Genomic DNA, 27,442 nt, shown 5'->3' on the forward strand with positions numbered 1-27,442 from the left:
CACCCTAAGCTCCGGCCCTCCGTGATTCTCCAGTCCCCAGGGCCTGGAATCACGTGGTGCGGATCACTTGTGGTCTCTACCAGCGTGACCTTGGTGTGGTGCACCTTGCACCGGGCCAAGGGTATAATTCCTGAGGGGAATTGCCCCAGAGTCCTTCCGAGGACCACCCTGCTGTCCCCACAATGTTCTAGCTGCCCACCTCTATTCTACCAGACCCCCACGCCTTCCCGGAGGCCCCTTTAATAGGGAGATACCCCTGGGACCTCCTTACTGGGGAGACCCCCCCCCCAGGGACCCCATGAATATGGAGAACTCCCCACAGGACCCCTGCAATAGGGAGACCCCTCAGGGATCCCATGTACTAGGAATACCCCCCCCCCCCCCCCAGTGACCCCTCATAAGGACATCCTGACTAAAGGGACCTCCACCCCCACAGAACGGATCCCCCTGCCTGGAAGCTAGAGAGCAGTCCAGGCAGGGCAATGAAACAAATTGCAGCTGCCTGGAAGTTCCATGTGTCCATTGCTTGAAGGAGAACCATTGACCTGTGTTTCAACCCTTCAGACAGTAAACCTGAGGGAGGTCCCTTTAGTTAGGGGGGTCTCTGTGTAGGCCTGCTTTAGTCAGGAGTCCCTGTGAGGGGGTTCCTTTATTGAGGGGGTCAGTATAGCCAGGGAGTCCCTTTAGTTAGAAGGTTCCTGAGGGGGCTCTCTTTATTACAGGGATCCCTGGGAGAGTCTTCCTATTATAGGTGTCCCGGGGGCGTCTCACTATTCATGGGGTCCTGGGCGGTGAGGGTGGTCTCCCTATTCATGGGATCACTGGGGGGTCTCCCTATTCATGGGATACCTGGGGGGGGTCTCCCTATTCATGGGATTCCTGGGGGGGGTCACCCTATTCATGGGATCCCTGGGGGGGGGTCTCCCTATTACAGGGGTCCCTGGTGGTGGTGGTGGGGAGGGTTACATGTTGGGTCACCTCTGTACTTGGGGTATGGGGGCACCCAGGCAAAATGGGGGTGGGGGACTGCTTTGCATTCCAGGGCAGGATTCGGGGCTGATTTTCAGTGTGGATGAGGGGTTGGCCAGCCGCGGGATTTTACTATTGAGCTGCCCGCTCAAAATGGCGGCCGGATAGCGTATTCCCTCGGGAATCACTCGTATTCCACGCCATGCATAAATTTGTGTGGCAAGGGATACGGAACTGCATCCCGATTTGCGCTCCCGGGGAGCTGTAAAACAAGTGCCTCCAACGGGAGAACATAGGGCGGATTCTCCGCTGGCTGATGGCAAAACCGCGAAACGCGATTGGGCGGAGAATAGGTTCCAACGTCAAAATCGTGGCGGGCGCCGATTTGACTCCAAATCGCAATTCTCCATCACGTCGACAGCAGCGTTAATGCAGTCCAGAACGCACAAACACCGTTTGCATGTCATTAGCGGGCCTGACCCGGTATTCTCTGGGATCTCCGTGATGCTCCGTCACCGATGGGCTGTGTTCCCGATGGGGCAGTTCACTTGTGCTTTTAAAAGTCTTGAGACCGGCGTCATGGCTGATAAAGGAGAGAGAGAGGAGGGAGATCACAGAGGCACTGTGGGCTGCGGCCAGATACTGGCTGGGCTGGCTGGAGACCTGCCAGGGCCAGGGGAGAGGGGTGGGGGGGGGGGGGGTGATAGGGGAAGAGGCCGAGTGGCTGGGGCAGTGTCAGTCATGGACCGCCATTGCCGCAGCCTGCAAGACAGCCATCTTGCTGTGCACCCCAGTGACCAACCACCTTCGCCCCTGGCTCTGCAGGGTGACACTGCCGTATGGATGCTCCCCAACCCCACACCTGCACATCACCTTCTGCCATAGCCCCCAACCCTCACCTGCTGGCGGCCCACCTCGGGCAACGGCCACAGTGGCCCCTTTGGGGTTGCCGGGCAGAGGCTGTGGAGCAAACCGCTTGCAAGGGCAGCACCAGCCAATGGTACCCATTGCATCAGGGACTGCACCAAGGCCAGATGCCCCCCATGGTGCTAGCCACCGACGGGATCAGGGGTGCAGACGTGGGGAAGGGGGGGGGGGAATGCGGGAGCAGAGCTTGCAGTGCCAACAGGGGTTCACCATTAAGCTGGTTGGACCTGGTTGGACACTGGGGTACGCACCATGTTAACATGTCGGCCTTTCGCCCCCTGCAGACAATGGATTATGGAATTCACCCAGCAATGATGGCCTTCCTGCTAGTTGCTGCAGCCCTGGGGGGATGCACTGTGGGTGTACGAGCTGGCACTGCTCGAGGAGGAGGAAGCTGCAGCAGCGGAGCGTGCCACAGAGGAACAGGAGGCAGTCGCCCAGGATGGAGAGCCGGCCACCCAACAGGCCGAGGAGGAGTGGGTGCAAAGGAGGTGCACAAGAGGCCTCATTTGTACCGGCACCCCCTGTCATTCGAGGACCTGCTGGACCGGGTATGCCGTCAAATGCTCCGGCTGTGCAGAGGGATGATGGCACACCTGGCACTGCAGGGGTATGGGGGAAGGGCTCCCGCTCCTGGTGGCCGTCAAAGTGACGGTCGCCCTGAACTTCTATGCGACGGGGTCCTTCTAGGTGCCGAGTGGCGACCTGTCAGGGATCTCACAGACCTTCATCGCAGATGCATCCACGCTGTCACGGAGGCTCTGAATGCCCAGGTGGCTCAATACATCCATTTTCATGTGGATTAAGCCCACCAAGATGCCCGGGCAGCGGGATTTGCAGCCACAACGGGATGCCTCGGGTCCAGGGGGTGATTGACAGGATCCCCCTATGAGCACCTGTAGATGACAGGCCGCACTACATAAAGCGAACGGGGTACCACTCAATGAACGTATAGCTGGTGTGTGACCATCAGCTTCACATCATACACTGCGGTTGTGGCTGATGACGCCTATGTGGAGGCCACTGACTGATGCGGGGACCCGTTACAACGACGCCCATACAGCAACCAGGAGCGTGACCGAGTGGTGCTTTGGGATCCTGTGGGGGGGAGGTGAGGGGTGGAGCCCAGGCCACCTACAATATCTGCCCATTCCCCACCCCCCCTCTCTGGCCAGACCAAACCGGCCCACCCCTCACACCTATCAGACAGAGCACCGATACAATGTAGCAATGCGACCAGGTGTTTAATGTGACAACGTACGTACAGATTTGTGCCTCGCCCCTATGGCTAAACTGAGCCCTGCACCTATGACAACCAGTGTTTAACTTCCTGGCCTTATGGGCCCTAACACTACGCCTGGGCGGTTCCCCAGCCGGTACAGCAGGAGTGGAGGCGGCCTGCTGTGATTCCCACCCTGCGACCTGGGACCCCGTTGGGAGGCGTCTTCTTGGGCGACCGAGCCTGGGTGGGCTCAGCTGCTGCTCGGGCATCCCAGGCGGCGTGGTGCTACCCTATTCCGCCCGCTGTCCACCAGATGCGCCAAGGACAGGAGGGGAGGTGGGGGTGGGGGTGTCCGAGGTGCTGTGGTGTTCCTGCAGACACTGGCATGGCTCCCAGCACCTCCTCCTCCCTTGGGGTGCCCGATGGCCCCTGGGCTATACCTAGGGATGGGGGTGAGAGCGGACCTATCCCCTGAGGCTCCCCGTCATCTGACGCTATCAGTCCTGGAGGCATGCTCTCATCTTGGCCAGGGTCTGCATGCTCTCGGCCATGGAGCTCAGGGAGTGGACACCTCCATCTGAGACTGCGCCACATCATCCATTGACTCTGCCAGCAACTTCTGGGTTTATGTCACATCAACCAGTGACGGCACCATCTCCCTCTGTGTCTGCACCACGTCGGCCAGCGCTTGGGCAATGCCGCCGATGTTCCCAGCCATGGCCTGCTGTGATTGCGCCATGCTCAGGAGCGCTGCTGCAATTTCCAGATGGCTCTGGCACATGGTAACCTGTGAGACGGCAACCCTGACCTGGTCTTGGCCAGCGCCCACATAGAATGCCCCAGGCCTTGGGCATGCTGATCCATAGCCAACACCATCGCCCCCAATGCCTCCACCGCAGACGCCACTCGTTCGGTGTTGGCCTGGGTGGCATGCATGATTGGCCCCACCTCCTGCTCCTGCACGCAGTTGGACTCCTCCCCCTGTGCCTACAGGTGCTGGATGCTCACCAACAACCCCTCATGGAGTCCCTGGCTCTGCGACTGCATCTCCACAATCGATGGGATTGTGCATTCCAGAAGACCGAAATCCATCTGGACGACAGCTAGTCCCTGGGTCTGCCTGTCCTCTGACCCTTGCATGTTCCTACTCACCCTGGCTGCCCTGAGGAGGTCATGCTGTTTTTTCTGGCACTGCTAGCCGCTCGGGATAGTATTACCCATGGCGCTGACCGCCTCTGCCACCTGCGGCCAGGCACGGCGAATGGCGGCGGCTGGCAGCCTCCTTCACAGGCCGGGGTACAGGGTCATCTGTCTCTCCTCCACTGCGTCCAGGAGGGTCTCCAGCTCAGCACCTGTGAAGCGTGGAGCCGTACGTCTTGCTGCCATCTTGTTGGCTGGGATGGTGCGAGTGGGGATCGTAATGTGTACATGCGGCTGCAGCTTCCTGAGTGTCAATCGCGAAATGGGCGAATCTGACACCATTTCCCATTGGAATTGATTGTGTTCCACGTGGTCCGGTGCTAGCTCTTTAACAGTAGCTGGTCCAGGTATGGTGCCAGTTTTGCTGTCATGGAACTCCACAAACTCTGTGCCAGTATCAACACTTAGTCTCAGAAACGGAGAATCCACCTCACTGTGTCTGTGATTGATACTATATACGCTGAGTGGATTGTTGAGCCATTTTTAAGATCTGTCCTAGTTGTATCTGCCATTTAATGTGTAATTTATATTTTTTAATAGAACACAATTTATCAGTTAATTCATATTTAACCCATGCTAGTTTTGTGTTTTCGAGTACATGTGATACCCAAGATAGTACTTAGTTCTTTGTTTGACACTTACACAGTAAACATTCTTCTGTTTCAAACCCTTGAACTTCTGTGGCTTAATTCTTTCAGTAAAAAACTGGGATTTTAGCTTTCCACTCTTTTCAAAAATAGTTACTGGTCTCAACCAAGATCATAACAAGTTTTGTTGGAGTCACTGTTATTTTTTTATTTTTCTAATTAAGGAGCAATTTAGTGTGGCCAATCTACCTGCCCTGCACATCTTTGGGTTGTGGGGGTGAGACCGGCGCAGACACGGGGAGAATGTGCAAACTCCAAACAAAGAACAAAGAACAAAGAAATGTACAGCACAGGAACAGGCCCTTCGGCCCTCCAAGCCCGTGCCGACCATGCTGCCCGACTAAACTACAATCTTCTACACTTCCTGGGTCCGTATCCCTCTATTCCCATCCACACGGACAGTGACCGAGAACCAGGTCCTCAGCGCTGTGAGGCAACAGGTGAACCACTGTACCACCATGCTGCCTGAGTCACTGTCATAATCCCCATAGGGACCTTTAACCTTTAAAGAGAAATTCAAAATCCCTGCTATTTACTGAACGAATGAAGCCACAAGATTCTACAGTTTAAACAAATTAATTTACTATTATGAGAGTCAAACAAAGCAAACACGACTAACTAAACACTATCTTAGGTTATCAATTATACTTTACAACAATAAAAAGAATTAACACAATCACTTGTACTTTAAAACAGAAATCTTCAACTGAACCTTCCTCTTTCCACTTTCACTTCTCACCCAGCAAGTCTTTGGCTACTTATCAACCTCTTAAAGTTTTCTTCAATTCCTGGGACCAAACAATAGTGCCACAGATTTCAGGCATTCATTTTAATTCTCTTCAGTGTTCCTGCTATCCCCTGGGGTATGAATTTTCTTTGGGTCCTTCCATTAAACTTCAGCTAAGCGACACACCATCACGGTTAAGCACCTGATGATTGTGGACACTGTACTCTTGATTAGTGACTCCATCTTAAAAGTACCTCTGATTTCTGATAGCCCTTTTGCATATGGTCTATAGCTGCTTTACAGCTCTTGGCAGATTCTCCCTCTGCCTTTTCCCAAGCTGAGCTGCCTGTTTCTGTGAGCAAAAACACACACAAATGCCACACAAAAGTGCAGTTCCCTACAACCCATCTTCATGGCAATGTGACATATCTGGGATGTTCCAAACAAATATGTTCATTAATTAACTCCACTTCAAGACCAAGTCTTTGATTCTGAGATGTACATGAATAATTTATATCTCTAATGGAGTTAACGGCACTTTTTCCAAGCTGCTTTTAGCTTCTTTTCATCCGGGAACTACATAAATAATTTAAGTTTTTTTATTGAGGTAAGCGTAGACCTCCTGGCTCTAGCACTCGGGGCTGGTTTAGCACACGACTAAAGAGCTGGCTTTTAAAGCAGACCAACGCAGGCCAGCAGCACGGTTCAATTCCCGTACCAGCTTCCCCGAACAGGCGCCGGAATGTGGCGACTAGGGGCTTTTCACAGTAACTCCATTGAAGCCTACTTGTGACAATAAGCAAATTTCATTTTCATTTTAATTTCATAATAAACTGAAAGGTGGGTCATCCATTGTTTAAGATCTCTCCCTTCTAATCCTGACCTGATTAAATAAATACTTTGAATTTAAATGACCCCGGATCTATTTGAATGCACTTACTTCAGGGTTGTTTATCAGTTTCTCATCCAGCTGTTTTCATTTAACTTACACTCAACAATTTTATTCCCAACCTAAAAGTTATATCTAATCCTAAAACTCAAACATCTGATCCTGTAGATGGCAACCCCCTGCCGTGGCAGAGGATGGCTACAACGGAAATCTGGGGTGATGTGGGAAAGGCGGGGATTCGTAAGTTTTGGGTGGGGAGAACATTTGGGGGTGGTGATCACAGATGGAGTGACCATTGTTGGGCAGAGGGTGCCAGAACATAGGGACCCCCCCCCTCTCAACATCACAGATGGCAACAATGTCAGCAGGATTCACCTGGCAGCTTTGACATGTGGTGTGGACCCCCCAGCCTGCTGCTAACTATGGGAGGAGCCCTTAAAGTGGGAATTAATTGGATACTTCATTAAAGGCCTTAATTGGCACGAGGGTGGATGGGCAGTCCGACATCTGTCGCACAGCTGGTAAAATTCCAGTGGTGGTGGATCGGAGATGGGAAGGTGCCCTCATCATGGGCGGGATTCTGCAATAATGGGGCTATGTCCCCATGCCGGCGGGAAAACAGGTGCCAACCACTCCGGCGTTAACAGCCCCCGAGAAAGTGAGGAATTCTCACTTTTCTCGGGGGCTAGGCTGACGCTGGAGAGGTTCCCTCAGCTCCAGCGGCGGCGATGGGCCGGTGCGAGTTCGTGCATGCGTGGAACGGCTGGCGTGATCTCGCGCATGCGCGGAGGAAAGAAGGCCCCCATAGAACCAGCCCACCCGCAGGATCGGTAGGCCCCGATTGCGGGCCAGGCCACTGTTGGGGCCCACCCGGGGTTGGATCCCCCTGTGCGCCCCCCAGGACTGCCCCGCACACTTACCTGCCAGGTCCCACCGTGTGTGAGGTGAGTAATTCACGCCGGCGGGACTGGGCAAAACTTGACGGCCACTCGGCCCATTGGGGCCCGGAGAAGTGCTGGGGGGGTGGGGCGGGGGGGGGGGTCACTGTCAACGGCCCCGACCGGCGTGGCGGGAATTGTGTCTCAATTTGATTCCCCCTTCCCACCATCTGCCAGCCCACTTTCAGGTGTGGGGGGTGTTGTGATGGGGGGGATGTAACATTCTGACCATTGTATCAGTTCCTATCTTCAGTTATCTGAAGGTGGGGGGTTTTCCTCACAACATTTCAATATACTGCCTCGGTTCAATCAGCTATAAACTGCCACGGAAAGAAACACATCTACGGACACCACAACACACTAGCTAGCAGGCAACAGGATTAATTTATCACTCTGAGCCCCAGTTACTGTAATGAATCATTTTCATATGGAGGCGTGGGACAAACTTCAAGGATAATGATGGAGTCTGATGACATTCTCAGTTTCAATGTCCAAGAAGGATTTGACCCTTTGCTTTATTGCCTGGAATGAGTGGCAGCATTCGAGACATCCGTATCCACCCCTTCAACAGAGAGGTCTCCAGGTCAGCTAACGTATTCAAACCTCTTCCTTGAATATCTAAAAAAAATCACAGGAGCTCTTCCTTTCAGAGTATTCTGATCTTTTCTCAGATATGTTGTTTTTGATGGGCAGCTGGCCATTGCTCTCGATCTGTTGGAGCATCAAGTAGATGTCAAGAGTTTCAGGTGTTCCTTGACTTGAGACTATCAACCTTGGCCCAGCTACCTACAAGGAGGAATTTATTTGCAGGCTGTTTCAGGTGGGTTAATTTAGAAGCAGCAATCTGCTGGAGTCATCGATTCCACGGACCATCCTGCCCACTAACTGAAAACAGATACATGAATGGTGATGGCCATTGCTTTGGGGCAGGGTTGGAAAGTAAAAAGATCGGACTTAGGAGCAGGACAAGGCCATTCAGCCCTTCGAGCCTGCTCCGCCATTCAATAAGATCATGGCTGTTCTGGCTGTGGTCTCAACTCCACTTTCCTGTCTGTATCCCATAATCCTGGCTTCCTTGTCTATCAAAAATCTATCTCACCCAGCCTTGATTAAATTCAATGACCCGGCCTCCACTGACTTCTCGGGGAGAGAATTCCACAGACTGACAACCTCTGACAGAAAACATTTCTCCTGAACTTCATCTTAAAATAAAGACCCCATTCTTAAAATCCATCTCCTCGTTCTAGTCTTCCCCACAAGAGAAAACAGCCACCCAGTATCCACCATATCAAGTCTCCTCAGGATCTTGTATGTTTCAATAAGGTGACCTCGCATTCTGCTGAAATCCAATGGGCTTAGGCCCAACCTGTCTCCATAGATGAGTTCTTCATTCCAGGAATGAGGTGGGATGAGAAAAAAATGTTTAAAAATAGGGAAGGATGAAGTGAAGATGTGGCTTCTAATGGTGTTTGGTAAGAATTGCTTCCTTTGACCGTTTGTTAAAACAATCTTACCTAATTATCAGGGCCTCCATCAGGAAATCCAGCTCGTCCTGTTCAGAGCACACCTCTGGTAATGTCTGAAGGGAATAGAAAATCAGAGGAAGTGACATTTACCAAATGTATTTCGCATGCACTTCTCCCTCGGGATTTCTGTCTTGTGAGGTCACTTATCCAAAAGCAAATTACTGGAAATCTGAAACGAAAACAGAAAATGCTGAAAATGCTCAACAGGTCATTCAGCATCTTTGGTGATAAACACAGTTGACGCTTCTGGTTGATGATCCTTCATCAGACCCCTATCCACCTGCTGGGTATTTTGCAGCATTTTCTGTATATTTTTTAAAGCTTGTTGGGCTGTACTGGAAAATGAGTGACTAATGGGAGCTGTACTCCTGTGTGAGCCGCTTTGAACCAGAATCAGCTGCTATTTGCGCATGTCTTTCACCCTTGACAACCGCCAGTGTTAAAAGCTGTTAGAATTACTGCCTCAGGAACATTGACACTTAACAGCAGCTTTTAAACTCTTGTTAATACCAACTTGTTATGGCTGAAATACTTGACGGTGGAATAGCGGATTTTGCTTGGTTTATATTGGACTGTATCTTCCATGTTCCATGGTGGGGCAATCACCATCGGATGGCATCTCTGCTCCGATTGTTTTTTAACACAGCGCTAGACTTCCGATCTGGGCCCCATCAAAAATGCAGAGTCCTTCCTAATAGGGCAGGATCGCCGGGGGAAACCAAGTCACGTCCCTTTTTCCCAACACCAGCTACCGTATTTTGATAAGTCTTCATTCACTAACACATTGTAAAGCGTTGGGACATTTAAATGGCCTTTCACTGTGTTGGTGAATGAGTGTCAGTGAGGCAAGTGGGTAGGCTGCCATCCGGATGGTGGGGTGGGCAGAGTGCCAGCTGGTAGGCTGGCATGGTGGGTGGGGTGCCAGCCGGGTGGGTACGTTGCCAACTGGGGAGGCAGGCAGGGTGGTAGAGTGAGAGGGTGATAAAGTCATGTCAGGTTGTGCCAGGGGTAAGTTGGGAGGGTCGAGGACGGAAGTAGGAGGGTTCGGGGGAGTTGGAGGGTTTTGGGGTTCAATGGGGAGTATCAGCTGTATATTTATCCAGGGGTTAGACCTGTTTCTTTCAGTCGAACTAAAGTTGCCATGGTCCCTGATGAGCAGAGATTGCTTTCTCCTTTGGGGAGAGCTGACTGGTGTTGGTTTAACCTGAGGATCACCACACCTCAGGCAAGGGGCAAGGTTGAGAAGGCGGGGCCTTTTAGTCTAACATTTCCTGGGTAACTATTCAGTTCAGAGGTTAGAATCCTCCGATGGCTCTGACTCCAACTCAGAGTTGGAGACATTTTCAGCGTGTAATGATGACCATGAAGCCATTGCCAATTGTCGGAAAAACCCATCTGGTTCACTAATGTCCTTCAGAGAAGGAAATCTGCCACCCTTACCTGGTCTGGCCTACATGTGACTCCAGACTCACGGCAATGTGGTTGACTCTTAACTGCCCCCTCAAGGGCAATTAGGGATGGGCAACAAATGCTGGCATAGCCTGCGATGCCCACGTCCCATGAACAAAAGTAAAAAAACTCAACCTAAGATCCTGATAATAGCTGTAACCAGTCAGCAATCAGGGATAGCGTTAGTTAAAACAAAGAGCAAGGGAACAGCGATTTAAAACACAAAGATCGAAGGCCGGGAAGGGCTCACTTGTTAAAGGTACTCCGCTGGTTTCTATGAATGAAACCCATGTGACCCGCCTGTGAGTGGACGCTCCTGTTCTCTCATGAATTTGGAGCGCTTACTAGGCTATCATATGTCTCTGACTCTTAAAAAAATGAAATAGCGATTATCTTTGACGGGACAACTTCCAGTCAAGTTGAACTGTATTAATTATACACTTCTATGAAGTGTATAAATGTTGAAACCTTTGTGCTGATCTTTGGAGAAGCACTGGGATACACCAGGCGCCAGTGTAAAATAAAGTACTTTTGAAGGCTGGAACAAGACTCCGAGCATGGAGTGATTTCTGCAGGTTCGTCCCCGCTAACAATGAGTATGGAAGTTGATAAACGACCAGGTCTCTTGTTTCTCTGCTTTTGCGATGTTGGTTGAGGAATAGCTATTGATCCAGATGCCGAGGAGGAGTGCCTGCTCTTCTTCAAATGGTACTAAGAAAATCTTTCACTTTCACTTGAGGGGGTTTGGGTTAACATTTTGTCAGAGAGATCATCATACTTCTGACAGTGCAACGCTCACTCAGTAACACACTGACGTCTCAGCCTAGATTACGTGTTCAAGTTTCTGAAAAAGGGACTTGAACCCCTAACCTTCCGAGCCACAATTTTAAAACTATCAAAGGATAAGTAAATAAGAGAACAGGGGAAACAAGTTTGGAAGGTAAAGACACTCCCGCTGTAATTCCCTTGCTGTTAAGGGACAAAAAGCGAAAGCAGGCCATGAATTAATGGCAGGTTGCATCTATGTGGGAAATTGTGACCCTAAGGCAGAAGCTTATGATCTCTCAGGGAAAATTCCTGTCGAGTTTGGAAGAGCTGGGAGGCTGGCGTGTGAAACACGTCCTTACAATTTGCATCGTGAAGTATGCCATCAGCACCTGGAACATTATTACAGAATAGATCGCAACATTACATTATGAAGAAGAAACCCACACTGTTATGGTTTACAACCACTGCTGTTTGCCACATTTTATCCAATATTAGTCATTTTCTAAAGTCTTTATCGCCGGGAATGTGGAAACGTGTCCCTAAAAACAATTTGCCGCCTACCAAAGCAAATGAATTTTGGATAATGACCACAATGTGATTTTGAAAGGCAATATCAGTGTGGCCATTATCAAAATTGAGCTGCCCAGAGTCAACGCTGTTTACGAATGCCTCAGTAAAATCCACCATTAAACCTCCACTCAAAATCTAGTGGGAGCAACTTTTATAACCATCAAATAAAGCAAACGAGCTTATAAAATAAAAGCAGTTTTGTTTCACTCTGCATCAGCAATGTAAACAAACGCACTGATCTTCAGAAGCTTTTTGTGTTTTAATCAGCACTTTTTAAAAAACTGTATCTTTCTTCATGCGCTCTGGAAAAATTAGTTATTTCCCGTAAAATCAGTGAGCGCATTTCTTAATACCTGCACTATTCACGGATACTGGCAATGACCAAATCTTTTCTTATCCCAATTTTCTCCATGCCCCTCTTGGATATGTGAGCCTGAAGTCTCTGAGTGCATGTGAGGAGAAATAAGTACAGGGAAAAATTGTCATTATTCTATATTTTCTTTCTTCATTGTTTCATGAGATGTGGGCATTGCTGACAAGGCCGGCATTTGTTGAAAGCAAGCAGGTTTCCTGGTCATTACCAACTACTAAAATCCCTTGCTAAATGGTGGTTCTAATGGTGTTAGTGGACCTCTGGTACATTGTGCAAGTGGCCATTCTGCGTATGTGGTGGCGACACTTTGGAAAGTCATTGCCTGCTTACCAGTTACACCCTGGCCCTGTCTGACTTCATGAGTTTGATTGCTTTTGCATAATTCAGCTGCATGCACGGATCAGTATTAATACTGCTGAGGTACATGAATCAACCATGAGAACATTTAATTGAATTTGCCTTGAGAATCTTCAGACTGCCAAAGAAAAACAATGAAATAACAGACATCAAGGTGCCCACCAATTTTTGCCCTCCCACATTTTGCTCAACAAAAAAATTAAGTGGGTTTTTCCATTCTGAAGGCCGTGGAATTGGAAGTGGAGTTGGCGATGGGAGGCTGAAGAAACAGACTCTGATCCATGTAACTGGATCTGCATCATTCTTGTGGCAGAATTGATTTTCTGTCCTGTCTTTAAGATCAGCCTAGAAAAGCCACAGCTGCTTTTAAACACCATTGTACAGAGAAACAAAGCCCAGTTTAACTTCCCTTTCAGTTCGATCGGGATTGGACTGAACACTCGCTTTGTCCATCTCAAGAGGGCTTCACAATCAATGGAGCTCAGAGGGTTTAAAGTTTTTACTCTTCCTATTTTACGGGTTAGCAGAGCATTGTAACCATAGACCTCAGTCATTCATTTTTATTGACATTTATATTGGAAAAAATGTTTTATCGAAAGGTTAGAAATCTTTCCCTTTTTCAAAACTGTATCTAATGTTTGTGTGGAATCTAAGGTACCCAAGTACCAGGCCGCACCTTTCCCTGAATTATGAACAAGGGAAGGTGGACTAGTATTGCAGAGACCCAGGGTGAAGCTCTGTGGACTCAGGTTCAAATCCCACCAGGGCACAGGGTGAAATTTGAATGGAAGTGAGATCTAGAGGGCTAAACAGTTTCTAATTTAACCATCCCAGAGAACGTTGATAGCCCTTCTAACCAACCAAACTCAGCACTCGTCCACCTCCATGCCTACGATATGTTGACAGCATCAAAGAATCCAACTCTATCTCACCTCTCTTAGGGAGGTCTGCTCTGTCAGATTAGAGGTGTGTATCTAGCCTCAACTGGGAGAATACCTGAAGGTCTGACTCACATGGTTTGACAGAATCCTTGAGCTAGCTCTCAGAAGGGCAATCGACATGGTTATCTGATTGTGACAGTGCCTTCAGTGTCCCAGGATTCCTTGTGTATATTTTAAACTGCTGGAATGAAATGTGAAGGCCTGAAATTGGATCAGAGCAAAGCTCTACATCTGACGTGTGTGCTTTATTTTCAATGAAGTTACTTCGTAATGTGTAAATACTGTGTCGCGATTGGCTGGGCCATCTCACACCCAGATGCCAAGGCAATGCTGAACGGGCACTTGGGAAGTTCCGACGCCGGAAAGGTCATGAGTGCTTGTCAATAACCAGATAATGCTGAAGCTCTCTCTGAGCACACAAAGGTGACCTGAGTCGCATCCATAACTGAGTGACTCATCACTGCATCCTAAAGAATGATCTCATATGTGGACTCAGTATCAGCATAAGGCCAGAACATTATTCTTGCATGGAAAATGGTCTGTGGAGAGATGCCGCAACCCACATTCAGATCAGTCCTCAGATGGTTAAGTGAGAACTAGTGATTGATGATTGTCCTCCTTGAGGAACCTTGCAATGCCCCAGGCAAACCGCTGTGAGCTCATTGAGGTTTGCAATGCTGCCTCTGCCCCTTGAAGGCCGCCATAGGCAGTGAAATGTTGGTGCAGTGTTTGAGAAGACTGCACTGTGGTAGTATGCATTAGGGGTCATGTGGGACTGTGAAGCCGTGATGTCATTGGCTGACAGATCCCGGGTCCTGGTTGGACGTTGACCTCTATCTCCGCCCTGAAGGCGGAGTATAAGTACCAGGAGTCCTCCCCCGCAGGCAGTCTACTACTGAACTGCGGGGGAACAGTCACGCTTAATAAAGCCTCATCGACTTCACTCTATTCGTCTCTCGGAGTCTTTGTGCGCTACAATTTATTAAGCGTGCCTAAAGGACTATGGAGCTCAGGATCATCCCGGAATGCCTGAGGATCAGCCCCCACGCAGTGAACGCAGCAGCAGCTTTCAAGCACTGGCAGACTTGTTTCGAGGCCTACCTCAGAACGGCCACCGGCCGGGTCACAGAAGACCAAAAACTACAGGTCCTGCACTCGAGGTTAAGCACGGAGATTTTCTCCCTCATCGAAGACGCAGAGGATTTCCAGACGGCGTTCGCAGCACTAAAAAGTCTCTATGTTCGCCCAGTAAACCAGATCTACGCTCGCTATCAACTCGCAACGAGACGGCAAAGTCCCGGAGAATCGATAGATGAATTCTACGCCGCGCTACTAATTTTGGGACGGGCCTGCAGCTGCCCGCCGGTGAACGCAAATGAACACACGGACATGTTAATGCGCGAAGCTTTTGTGGCAAGTATGAACTCCTCCCAAATCCGCCAAAGACTTCTAGAAAAAGAGTCGCTAGGACTCTCAGTGGCACGGGCCCTAGCATCCTCCCTAGACGTGGCCGCGCGAAATACCCGCGCCTACGGCCCCGACCGCGCGGCAGCTCCGTACGCGCCCGTCGCAACAAACCGCCCCCCCCCCTCCCCCGGACACCCCACAGGCTTGCGCGGTTCAAACGCCAAGTCGCACCGGGGAGCCCGTTGCTATTTCTGCGGCCAGGCGAAACACCCCCGGCAGTGCTGCCCGGCCTGCGCAGCGATCTGTAAGAGTTGCGGGGAAAAGGGCCATTTCGCGGCTGTGTGCCGGTCCCGCGAGGTCGCCGCTGTCCCGGGAGAACAGGGAGCCCTGCACGCCGTTTACGCTCCCCAACCCCCCCAGCGCCCCATGTATGACCCGCCGGCGCTACCACTCTGGGTCCCGACCACCGCTCTCCCCGGAGAACAGGGAGCTCTGCACGCCGTTTACGCTCCCCAACCCCCCCCCCGCACCCCATGTATGACCCGCTACCACTTTGGGTCCCGGCCACCGCTGTCCCCAGAGAAGAGGGAGCCCTGCGCGTTCCTAACGCTCCCCAACCCCCCCAGCGCCCCATGTGCGACCCGCAGGCGCTGCCATTTTGGGTCCCGGCCACCGCGAGGGGAGGAAGGGCGCCGCCATCTTGGACCACCCCAGACCTGTGCGACGCATGGGGCGGCCATTTTGTCCACCCCCGCCGCCATCTTGTGACCCCCCCCCCGCCATGTGCGATGCATGGGGGCAGCCATCTTGTTCACCCCCGACGCCATCTTGGACGGCAACAACGGACCCCAGTGTCGACGGCTCCATGGGGTTCGAAGAAGACGCTCAACCATTACAACCACGTCTGGCTTCAATGACGCTGGACCAAGCACGGCCCCGGACGCTCCAGACGACGACAACAACGGTGCTGATAAACGGGCACGAGACACCATGCCTGGTCGACTCTGGGAGCACGGAGAGCTTTATTCACCCCGACATGGTAAGACGCTGTTCTTTGACCATCCGTCCCAGCGCACAAAAGATTTCCCTAGCTGCAGGATCCCACTCCGTACAGATCAAAGGCTTCTGCATAGTTACCCTAACGGTGCAAGGGAGGGAGTTCAAAAACTACAGGCTCTACGTCCTTCCCCAACTCTGCGCCCCCACATTACTGGGATTAGACTTCCAGTGCAATCTACAGAGCCTAACCTTCAAATTCGGCGGCCCAATACCCCCACTCACTATCTGCGGCCTTGCAACCCTCAAGGTGCAACCCCCATCCTTGTTTGCAAACCTCACCCCGGATTGCAAACCCATCGCCACTAGGAGCAGACGGTACAGCGCCCAGGACCGGGCCTTCATTCGGTCCGAAGTCCAGCGGCTACTAAAGGAAGGCATAATCCAGGCCAGCAATAGTCCCTGGAGAGCACAGATGGTAGTAGTAAAGACAGGGGAGAAGCAAAGGATGGTCATAGACTATAGCCAGACCATCAACAGGTACACACAACTAGACGCGTACCCTCTCCCCCGCATATCCGACATGGTCAATCGGATTGCCCAATATAAAGTCTTCTCCACCGTGGACCTCAAGTCCGCCTACCATCAGCTCCCCATCCGCCCAAGTGACCGCAAGTACACAGCCTTCGAGGCAGACGGGCGATTATACCATTTCCTAAGGGTCCCATTTGGCGTCACAAACGGGGTCTCGGTCTTCCAACGAGAGATGGACCGAATGGTTGATCAACACGGGTTACGGGCCACGTTCCCGTATCTCGACAATGTAACCATCTGCGGCCATGATCAGCAGGACCACGACGCCAACCTCCAAAAATTCCTCCAGACCGCTAAAGCCTTGAACCTCACGTACAACGAGGACAAGTGCGTTTTTAGCACAAACCGGCTAGCCATCCTGGGCTACGTAGTGCGCAATGGGATAATAGGCCCCGACCCCGAACGTATGCGCGCCCTCATGGAATTTCCCCTCCCGCACTGCTCAAAAGCCCTAAAACGCTGCCTGGGGTTCTTTTCATACTACGCCCAGTGGGTCCCCCAGTACGCAGACAAGGCCCGTCCCCTAATACAGACCACGACCTTCCCTCTGTCGACAGAGGCTTGCCAGGCCTTCAGCCGCATCAAAGCGGATATCGCAAAGGCCACGATGCGCGCCATCGACGAGTCCCTCCCCTTCCAGGTCGAGAGCGACGCCTCCGACATAGCTCTAGCGGCCACCCTTAACCAAGCGGGCAGACCCGTGGCCTTTTTCTCCCGAACCCTCCACGCTTCAGAAATCCGCCACTCCTCAGTGGAAAAGGAAGCCCAAGCCATAGTGGAAGCGGTGCGACATTGGAGGCATTACCTGGCCGGCAGGAGATTCACTCTCCTCACGGACCAACGGTCGGTAGCCTTCATGTTCGATAATGCACAGCGGGGCAAAATCAAAAACGACAAGATCTTAAGGTGGAGGATCGAGCTCTCCACCTTCAACTACAAGATCTTGTATCGTCCCGGAAAGCTGAACGAGCCGTCCGATGCCCTATCCCGCGGCACATGTGCCAACGCACAAATTAACCGCCTCCAAACCCTCCACGAGGACCTCTGACACCCGGGGGTCACTCGGTTCTACCACTTTATTAAGTCCCGCAACCTCCCATCCTCTTTAGAGGAGGTCCGTACAGTCACAAGGAACTGCCACATCTGTGCAGAGTGCAAACCGCATTTTTTCAGGCCGGATGGTGCGCACCTGATTAAGGCTTCCCGCCCCTTTGAACGCCTTAGTCTGGATTTCAAAGGACCCCTCCCCTCCACCGACCGCAACATATACTTCCTTAATGTGGTGGACGAGTACTCCCGCTTCCCATTCGCCATCCCCTGCTCTGACATGACCGCGGCCACAGTCATTAAAGCCCTGAACACCATATTCACACTGTTCGGTTGCCCCGCATACGTCCACAGCGACAGGGGACCTCCTTCATGAGTGACGAGCTGCGCCAGTTCCTGCTCAGCAACGGTATAGCCTCGAGCAGGACGACCAGCTACAACCCCCGGGGGAACGGGCAAGTAGAGAGGGAGAACGGCACGGTCTGGAAGACCGTCCTACTGGCCCTACGGTCCAGGGACCTCCCAGTTTCACGGTGGCAGGAGGTCCTCCCGGACGCCCTCCACTCCATCCGGTCACTACTCTGTACTAGCACTAACCAAACGCCTCATGAGCGCCTCCTTGTCTTCCCCAGGAAGTCCTCCTCTGGAACGTCGCTGCCGACCTGGCTGGCGGCCCCAGGACCCACCTTGCTCCGAAAACATGTGCGGGCGCACAAGTCGGACCCGTTGGTCGAAAGGGTTCACCTCCTTCGCGCGAACTCGCAGTACGCTTACGTGGAGTACCCCGACGGCCGACAGGACACGGTCTCCCTGCGAGATCTGGCGCCCGCCGGCAACACACACACCCCCCCGACACCAATCACCCCCTTCCTGCCACCGCCGCACCCCGCGACCGCCCCCTTCACAGGAGGATCGGTCCTCCTCCCAGGCCCGACCAGGAGTGAAGCCCAAGCTGAAACCGTAAGGCTCCCGGAGACGACAACACCGGAACAAGTACCACCACCACCACCGGGGCCGAGGCGATCGACACGGACGACCAGACCGCCCGACCGACTCGTGGCGTCGATCTACCACTACAATATGTGGACTTTTAACGAGAACATTTTGTCTTTTTTTCCTGACGATTACTGTAAATAGTTCGAAACAAAAAAAAAAACCTTGTACATAATGTAATAACATGCAAAGGTTTTCCTCCCAGGACCAGCCTTGTAAACCCTTACCACCATGCGAAGCATCACCCCGCCGGGTTCATTTTTAACAAGGGGTGAATGTGGTAGTATGCATTAGGGGTCATGTGGGACTGTGAAGCCGTGATGTCATTGGCTGACAGATCCCGGGTCCTGGTTGGACGTTGACCTCTAGCTCCGCCCTGAAGGCGGAGTATAAGTACCAGGAGTCCTCCCCCGCAGGCAGTCTACTACTGAACTGCGGGGGAACAGTCACGCTTAATAAAGCCTCATCGACTTCACTCTATTCGTCTCTCAGAGTCTTTGTGCGCTACATGCACCATGTCTTCTTACTTCACAGCGAGCACTGGTGTAGTTTTTATCCCATCGCAGAATAGTTCCACAGGCTGCCTAGCCTTCCATAGATGAGGCCACCATCATGCAAGATTTAAGTTGAAGAGCAGGGAGGTTATGCTGGAACTATATAAAATGTTGGTTAGGCCACAGCTAGAGTATTGTGTGCAGCTCTGGGATCCCCATTATAGGAGGGATGTGATGGCACTTGCAAGGGTGCCTGGGCTGGAGAGATTTAGTTATGAAGAGAGAATGGGTAGACTGGGCTGTTTTCCTTGGAACAGAGGAGACTTATGGGGGGGGGTTTGAGTGAGATGAATAAAATTATGAGTGGCATAGATAGAGTAGACAGGAAGAAACCTTTCCCCTTGGTGGAGGGATCAATAACCAGGAGGTACATAGATTTAAGTGCAGGGGCAAGAAGTTGAGAGGGGATGTGAAGAAAAGCCTTTTCACCCAGATAGTGGTGGGACTCCCCATCTGAAAGGGTGGTGGAGGCAGAGACCCTCATAGCGTTTCAGAAGTATTCAGATGTGCACTTGTGATCTAAGGCATACAAGGTCAAGTGCTGGAAAATGGGACTCGAATACTTAGGTGCTTGTTTTTGACCGGCACAGGCGCGATGGACCAAAGGGCCTTTTCTATGCTGTATATGACCTCTATGACTCTATAAATGGGCTTTTGCGCACTGCACTGGTTCAACACCTGCCCACCCCTCCATTTCTCTGCCTCCAGGTTGATTTTGTCAGTCTCTTTTTCAAAAAATTGCAACAATTTCTACTCCCATATCCAGTCAGCTAGAAGTCATACTGCTTAACAGAACCAGGATGTAATGCCGCATTATGTTAACAATGATAGAACATCAGTGTAATTAGAACAGCAAAGGGAATCTGAAATAATGCCACTCTGTACATGCTTTTAGCAAACTCATTAACTCACTCATTAACATAAGATCACATGGTGATTGCAGACGAGGAAAGCCTCTCAGTTTAATTCATCCATCCACAGAGCTCCTGATATATTGTGGCACCTAATTTTTCCTTAAATAAGCGTTTTTCTTCAAATGATTAAACAACTTTATTTATAAAAGACGATTTCTCCTCTTGTTGAGAGCATGGTCTTTGCTGGTAATTTGTAGACTGTGTAAACACCATTGCTGCAGTACCTAACTGGTCTTTCATAACAAGTGAATCTTTGAAATTAATCATATTTATCGAGTGAATTTTAGTGTTGAACAGAGTGAGGGACGTCAGTGATGAGTAATTAAAGATTTTTACTATTTTATGCACTCAGGGTCAAGCATTGTTAGGTTAAGCAGTCTGATTGGATACCGTCTACATCTTCCTTTACTCTCTCTGGAACAACGTGCCCCTGTATCAACCTCCTCCTCATCCCCTCCTGAGGTGGCATGTTAGCACTACTGCCTCATAGCGCCAGGGATCTGGGTTCGATTCCGACCTCGGGTGACCGTCTATATGGAGTTTGCACGTTATCCCTGTGCCTGCGTGGGTTTCCTCCGGGTGCCCCTGTTTCCTCCCACAGACCAAAGATGTGCAAGTTAGATGGATTGGTCATGCTAAATTGCCCCTTAATGTCCAAAGGTTAGGTGGAGTTACTGGTTTGAGGTGGAGTGGGCCTAGGTAAGGTGCTCTTTCAGTGGGTCGGTGCAGCCACGTTGGACTGAATGGCCTCCTTCTGCACTGTAGGGATTCTATGATCCTTCCCCACTGCACAAGGATGATGGTCTTCTTATTGATCTCAGTCGGATTCAAGCTCATGTTCCTGAGATGAAAGAATGGCACAATAAATCATGCAAACCCATTCTGAAGATAGAACAAAAACCATGTGTCGTGTTATTCACCCTGGGGTAACACGGACTGCAACACGATGCAGTGAAATGATCAAGCATACACCAAACGTATTGAACTTCAGTAACGAAGCACACAGCTGCCTGTGGGTTGACTCTCTACTACTCTAAGTAAACCAACATTAACTATCTAGACCAGGCTAGCTCTGATCCACGTGTAGAAGGTGTTGAATGATTTGTACACCCTGACTGTCACTACAGTTGTCACCAGTGGAAAGAGGCAGCGTGCTGATACCTTGTGTGTTTTATAGTTGGAAGCCACCCTCTGGTGTTCTGTCTGGTGATTGGTTGTGTTCTGTTCTGTATGTTGATTGGCTCACCTGGGTGTCTGTCACTGCCTGCTTTTACCTCATGATGTGCATGGGTGCATATTATGACACTATGTACGACCATTAGACATTGCTCTGAGGAAGTCTACAAACATTGAGTACATGACAGAAAACAGAAATTATCAACACTGGCTGATGCCATTATGTAACAGAACAAATTGAACAGAAGCCATCACATGCAATGTTAGAACAATTGTAGCATTCACCTTTTCATAATCAGCTTTCAAAAATACTTTCCTCAACATTTGTTTTAAAAAAAAATTCATTCAAGGGTGTCGCTGGCTGGGCCAGTTTTTATTACACATCCCTAATTGCCCTCGAGAAGCTGGTGGTGAGTTGCCTTTCTGAACCGCTGCAGTCCCTGACGAGAAGGTACATCAACAGTGTTAGGGTAGATGATCCAGGATTTTGACCCAACAACAGTGAAGGAACGGCGATATATTTCCAAGTCAGGATGGCGAGAGGCTTGGAGGGGAACCTCCAGGTGATGGCGTTCCCAGTGTCTGCTGCTCTTGGCCTTCTGGATGGTAATGGTCCTGGGTTAGGAAGGTGCTGCCCAAGGAGCCTTGGTGAGTTTCTGCAGTGCATCTTGTAGATGATACACACGGCTGCCACTGTGTGGTGGTGGAGGGAATGAGAGTTTGTGGAAGGGGTGCCAATCAAGCGGACTGCTTTGTCTTGAATGGTGTCAAGGCTCATGAGTGTTGTTAGAGCTGCACTCATCCAGCTAGTGGAGAGTATTCCAGCACACTTATGAATTGTGCCTTATAGATGATGGACAGGCTTTAGGGAGTCAGGAGGTGAGTTACTCGCTACGGGCTTTCTAGCCTCTGATCTGCTCTTGTAGCCACAGTATTTATATGGCTCGTCCAGTTCAATTTCTGGTCAAAAGGAACCCCCAAGATGTTGATAGTGGGGGATTTCAGTCGTTCAATGAATGCCATGGAGTGATCGTTCGACTCTCTCTTGTTGGAGATTGTCATTGCCTGACGCTTCTGTGGCATGAATGTTGCTTGCCACTTGTCAGCCCAAATCTGGATATTGTCCAGGTCTTGATGCATTTGGACACAGACTGCTTCAGTATTTGAGGAGTCACTAATGGTGCTGAACACTGTGCAGTAATCAGCAGTGATCATCCCCACTCCTGATGATGGAAGGACATTAACTGATGAAGCAGTTGAAGATGGTTGGGCCAAGGACACAACTCTGATGAACCTTTGCAATGATGTTTTGGGATGGAGATGACTGATCGGGAACAACCACAAGGTATGCTAAGTATGACTCCAAGTAACAGGGTTTTCCCCCGATTGCCATTTCTTCCAGTTTGTTGGCGTTCCTCAATGCCACGTTTGGTCAAATGCTACCTTGATGTCAAAGGCAGTAAAACTTTCACCTCACCTCTGAAGTTCAGCCGCCTTGTCCATATTTGAACCAAGGTTGTAACAAGGTCAGGAGCTGAGTGACTCTTGCGGAACCCAAACTGAGTGTCAGTGAACAGGTTATTGCCAAGTAAGTGCCGCTTGATAGCACTGTTGATGACTCCTTCCATTGCTTTACTGATGATTGAGAGTAGACTAATAGAACGGCTTAGTTTTGTCCTGCTTTTTGTGTACAGGAAATTCCTGGACAATTTTCCACATTGCTGGATAGATACCAGTATTGTAGCTGTACTGGAACAGCTTAGGTTGGGGCACATCAATTAATGAATAACAAAGAACAGTACAGCACAGAAATGGGAGCTTTGGCCCTCCAAGCCTGCGTTGATTATGATGACTGTCTAAACGAAAACTTTCTGCATTTTCGGGGTTCGTAACACTCTATTCCCATCCTATTTATGTATTTGTCAAGATGCCTCAGAAATGTCGCTATTGTATCTGCTTCCAGCACCGCCCATGGCAGTGCGTTCCAGGCACTCACCTCTGTGTAAAACACTTGCCTCGAACATCTTCTCTAAATTTTCCCCCTCGTACCTTAAACCTATTTCCGACATAATTGTTTTTTAACCATCCTCTCACCCATCCTCAGAAGTCTTCAGTACTATTGCCGGAATATTGTCAGAGCCCATAGTCTATGCCATATTCAGTGCCTTCAGCTATTTCTTGATATCATGTTGAGTGAATCGAATTGACTGAAGACTGACATCTGTGATGCTGGGGACTTCTGGAGGGGAGCGAGGTGGATCATCCACTCGGCATTTATGGCTGAAGATAGTTAAAAAATTTTCACTGATATGTGGGCTCCTCCATTATTGAGGATGGGATATTTGTGGAGCTTCATCCTCAAATGGGTTGTTTAATTATTGTGGTAATACCAGGTATTGCAGTACCTGAGAGAGGAATGACCATTGGCTAGACCGCGGGGTCTACCATTGGGCAATGTACATAGCCCCACCCTGAGAGGCGGGGTATAAGAACCAATGCCATCCCAGCAGCCTTCACTTCTGTAACATCGCTGCTGGGTACAGTTCTATCTGATTAAAGCTGAATCGATATGACTCCTCGTGGTCTCAAGAGCATTGATTGTGCATCAATTTAATCAGATAAGTACTTTGAAGGATGGATCTCCACATCAAGCCGGCGTGCCTTCAGCTCAGCCCTCACGCAGAAAACTCTGCCGCAATTTTTAAGCATTGGCTGGCATGCTTCCAGAGCTACCTTGATACGGCTGCCGACACCCCCACGGAAAGGCAGAAAATACACCTCCAACGCTCGCGGGTCAGCCCGGCGATCTACCCCCTGATCGAAGGGGCAGCGAACTATGATAAAGCCATGGAACTGCTGTAAGGACATTAAATTCGTCCACTGAACCAGGTCTACGCCCGTCACCTGCTGGCAACGAGACGGTAGAGCCCAGATGAGACGCTCGAAGATTTCTACCGGGCACTGACCGTGCTGGGCCAAAACTGCGGCTGCCCAGCGGTGACGGCGAACGAGCACACCAAACTTTTAATTCGAGACGCTTTCGTGGCAGGTATGGTCTCCCCTGACATTCGTTGAAGGCTACTTGAAATGTACACGCTGGGCCTCACCGAGGCCCGGGCCCTAGCTGGGTCCATGGACGTGGCGTACAAGAACGCCCTTGCGTACGCCCCCGCGTGCACCGCGCCCCCCTGGGCTGCGTCGCACCCCGCCGCGGCAGCCCCCCAGACTTACCCGCTTAACCCCCAGACTTACCCGCTAACTCCGCAGGCCTGCTCGGCAAGGTGCCCCGCTACCGCCGCCGGCCAACGCTGCTTCTTCTGCGGCCAGGTGAATCACCCGCGCGCGCGCTGCCCGGCCCGCACCGTCACCTGCAAAGGGTGCGGCAAGAAAGGCCACTATGCCGCGGTCTGCCTAGCCCGTGCGGTGAACACGGTATCCAATGGCTACCCTCAGCTGTTCTTCCAGCCGCCCGCTGTGCAACCACAGCCGTTCTTTCAAGTCCCGACCATCCAAGGCCCACCGCCGCACTCCTTTTTCCCAGCCCCACCGGCCCAACGCGCACCGCAGCCTTTGTCCCGCCAGGCAGCGTCGCAGCCGCAGCCATTCTGCCCCCCAGCAACCATGCTGGAGGAGTGTGCGCAGCCATTTTGTCCCTCTCTGGTCCAATCGTCGGGGTCTCCGTCCCCGAACTCCATGGGCGATCCCTGGCCGGCGCCATCTTGAATGGGGCCTCAAGCCCCCAGCATGGCTGGCTACGCGCTGCCAGACCAAAACCCCTTGCTGCAGCTGGCCTCCGCCACGCTGGAGCAGCGTGCGCCGCCAGTTTGTTCCTTCCCGCCGCCATCTTCGGAGTCCCCGGACTCCAAGTGCGATCCATGGCCGGCGCCATCTTGGATGGGGCCTCAAGCCCCCAGCACGGCTGGCTACGCGCTGCCCGACCAAAACCCCTTGTTGCAGCTGGCCACCGCCATGCGGGATCAGAGTGCGCCGCCATTTTGGGGGAGTGCGCGCAGCCATTTTGTCCCTCGCCGGTCCAATCGTCGGGGTCTCCGTCCCCGAACTCCATGGGCGATCCCTGGCCGGTGCCATCTTGGATGGGGCCTCAAGCCCCCAGCACGGCTGGCTACGCGCTGCCCGACCAAAACCCCTTGCCCCTCCGCCACGCTGGAGCAGCGTGCGCCGCCAGTTTGTTCCTCCCCGCCGCCATCTTCGGAGTCCCCGGACTCCATGTGCGATCCATGGCCGGCGCCATCTTGGATGGGGCCTCAAGCCCCCAACACGGCTGACGATGCGCTGCCCGATCTACACTCCTTGCTGCAGCTGGCCTCCATTACCCTGGACCCGAGTCGGCCCCGAACGCTAGCAAAGGCCACCACGACGATCGCCATCAACGGCTCTGTGACGTCATGCCTCATCGACTCCGGGAGCACGGAGAGCTTCGTCCACCCCGACATGGTAAGGCGCTGTTCTCTGGTCACCTATCCCACCCAACAAAGGATCTCCCTGGCCTCCGGGTCACACGCGGTGCAGATAAAAGGGTTCTGCCTCACAAACCTCACTGTCCAAGGCAGGGAATTCCGCAATTTCCGCCTATACGTGCTGCAGGATCTCTGCGCAGCCACCCTTCTGGGACTGGATTTCCAGTGCCACCTACAAAGCCTTACTTTTAAATTTGGCGGCCCTATACCCCCCCTTACTGTTTGCGGCCTCGCGACCCTTAAGGTCGACCCGCCTTCCCTGTTTGCGAACCTCACCCCGGATTGCAAACCCGTCGCCACCAGGAGCAGACGGTACAGCGCCCAGGACCAGACCTTCATCAGGTCCGAGGTCCAAAGGCTGCTGAAGGAAGGGGTCATCGAAGCGAGCAACAGCCCCTGGAGGGCTCAAGTAGTGGTGGTAAAGACCGGGGAGAAACATAGGATGGTCATCGATTATAGCCAGACCATCACCGGTTTACGCAACTGGATGCGTACCCTCTCCCCCGTATTGCCGACCTGGTAAACAGGATTGCGCAATACAAGGTCTTCTCCACGGTAGATCTCAAGTCTGCCTACCACCAGCTACCCTTCCGTAATAGTGACCGCCAGTACACTGCCTTCGAAGCAGATGGGCGGCTCTAACCACTTTTTAAGGGTTCCCTTCGGTGTCACAAACGGGGTCTCGGTCTTCCAGCGTGAGATGGACCGAATGGTTGACCGGTACGGCTTACACGCAATGTTCCCCTATCTTGACAACGTCATCATCTGCGGCCATGACCAGCAGGACCACGACACCAACCTCCGTAAATTTCTCCAGACCGCGCACCTCCTAAATCTGACCTACAATAAGGAGAAGTGCGCGTTTAGCACCGACCGTCTAGCCATTCTAGGCTACGTAGTGCGAAATGGAGTCATAGGCCCCGACCCCGAACGCATGCCCCAAAGCCCTAAAGCGCTGCCTCGGCTTCTTTAGCTACTATGCACAATGGGTCCCTAATTACGCCGACAAGGCTCGACCCCTAATCCAATCCGCAACCTTCCCCCTGTCGACGGAGGTCCGCCAGGCCTTCTGCCGCATCAAAGCGGATATCGCAAAAGCCACGATGCGCGCCATCGACGAGTCCCTCCCCTTCCAGGTCGAGAGCGACGCGTCTGACGTAGCTCTGGCGGCCACCCTCAACCAAGCGGGCAGGCCCGTGGCTTTCTTCTCCCGCACTCGCCATGCCTCCGAAATACGCCACTCCTCGGTCGAAAAAGAGGCACAAGCCATAGTAGAAGCTGTGCGGCACTGGAGGCATTACCTGGCCGGCAGGAGATTCACTCTCCTCACGGACCAACGGTCGGTGGCCTTCATGTTCGATAATGCACAGCGGGGCAAGATAAAAAACGACAAGATCTTGCGATGGAGGATCGAACTCTCCACCTTCAATTATGAGATCCTGTATCGTCCCGGGAAGCTGAACGAACCTCCTGATGCCCTATCCCGCGGCACTTGTGCCACTGCACAAGTAGACCGCCTCCGAGCCCTCCACGAGGACCTCTGCCACCCGGGAGTCACCCGGTTCTTCCATTTTGTTAAGTCCCGAAACCTGCCTTAATCCATCGAGGAGGTCAGGACAGTCACCAGGGACTGCCGAATCTGCGCGGAGTGCAAACCGCACTTCTACCGACCAGAGAGGGCGCATCTGATAAAGGCTTCCCGTCCCTTTGAACGCCTCAGCATGGACTTCAAAGGCCCCCTCCCCTCCACCGACCGCAACACGTATTTCCTGAACGTGAT

The 27,442-nt window shown here is 51.8% G+C and overlaps 1 protein-coding gene across 1 annotated transcript in view; it reads right to left on the minus strand.

The window, feature by feature from the left end:
• The window catches only part of LOC140426516 (ALK tyrosine kinase receptor-like), a 1,637,280-nt gene that overhangs the window by 78,690 nt on the left and 1,531,148 nt on the right, over positions 1–27,442 (minus strand). The window contains exon 22 of the mRNA XM_072511388.1: positions 9,034–9,098. Within this exon, the coding sequence (XP_072367489.1) occupies positions 9,034–9,098 (65 nt within the window). The remainder of the gene's footprint in view (positions 1–9,033; positions 9,099–27,442) is intronic.

The sequence above is a fragment of the Scyliorhinus torazame genome, chromosome 1 (assembly GCF_047496885.1).
Source record: "Scyliorhinus torazame isolate Kashiwa2021f chromosome 1, sScyTor2.1, whole genome shotgun sequence".
Taxonomy (NCBI): Eukaryota; Metazoa; Chordata; class Chondrichthyes; order Carcharhiniformes; family Scyliorhinidae; genus Scyliorhinus; species Scyliorhinus torazame.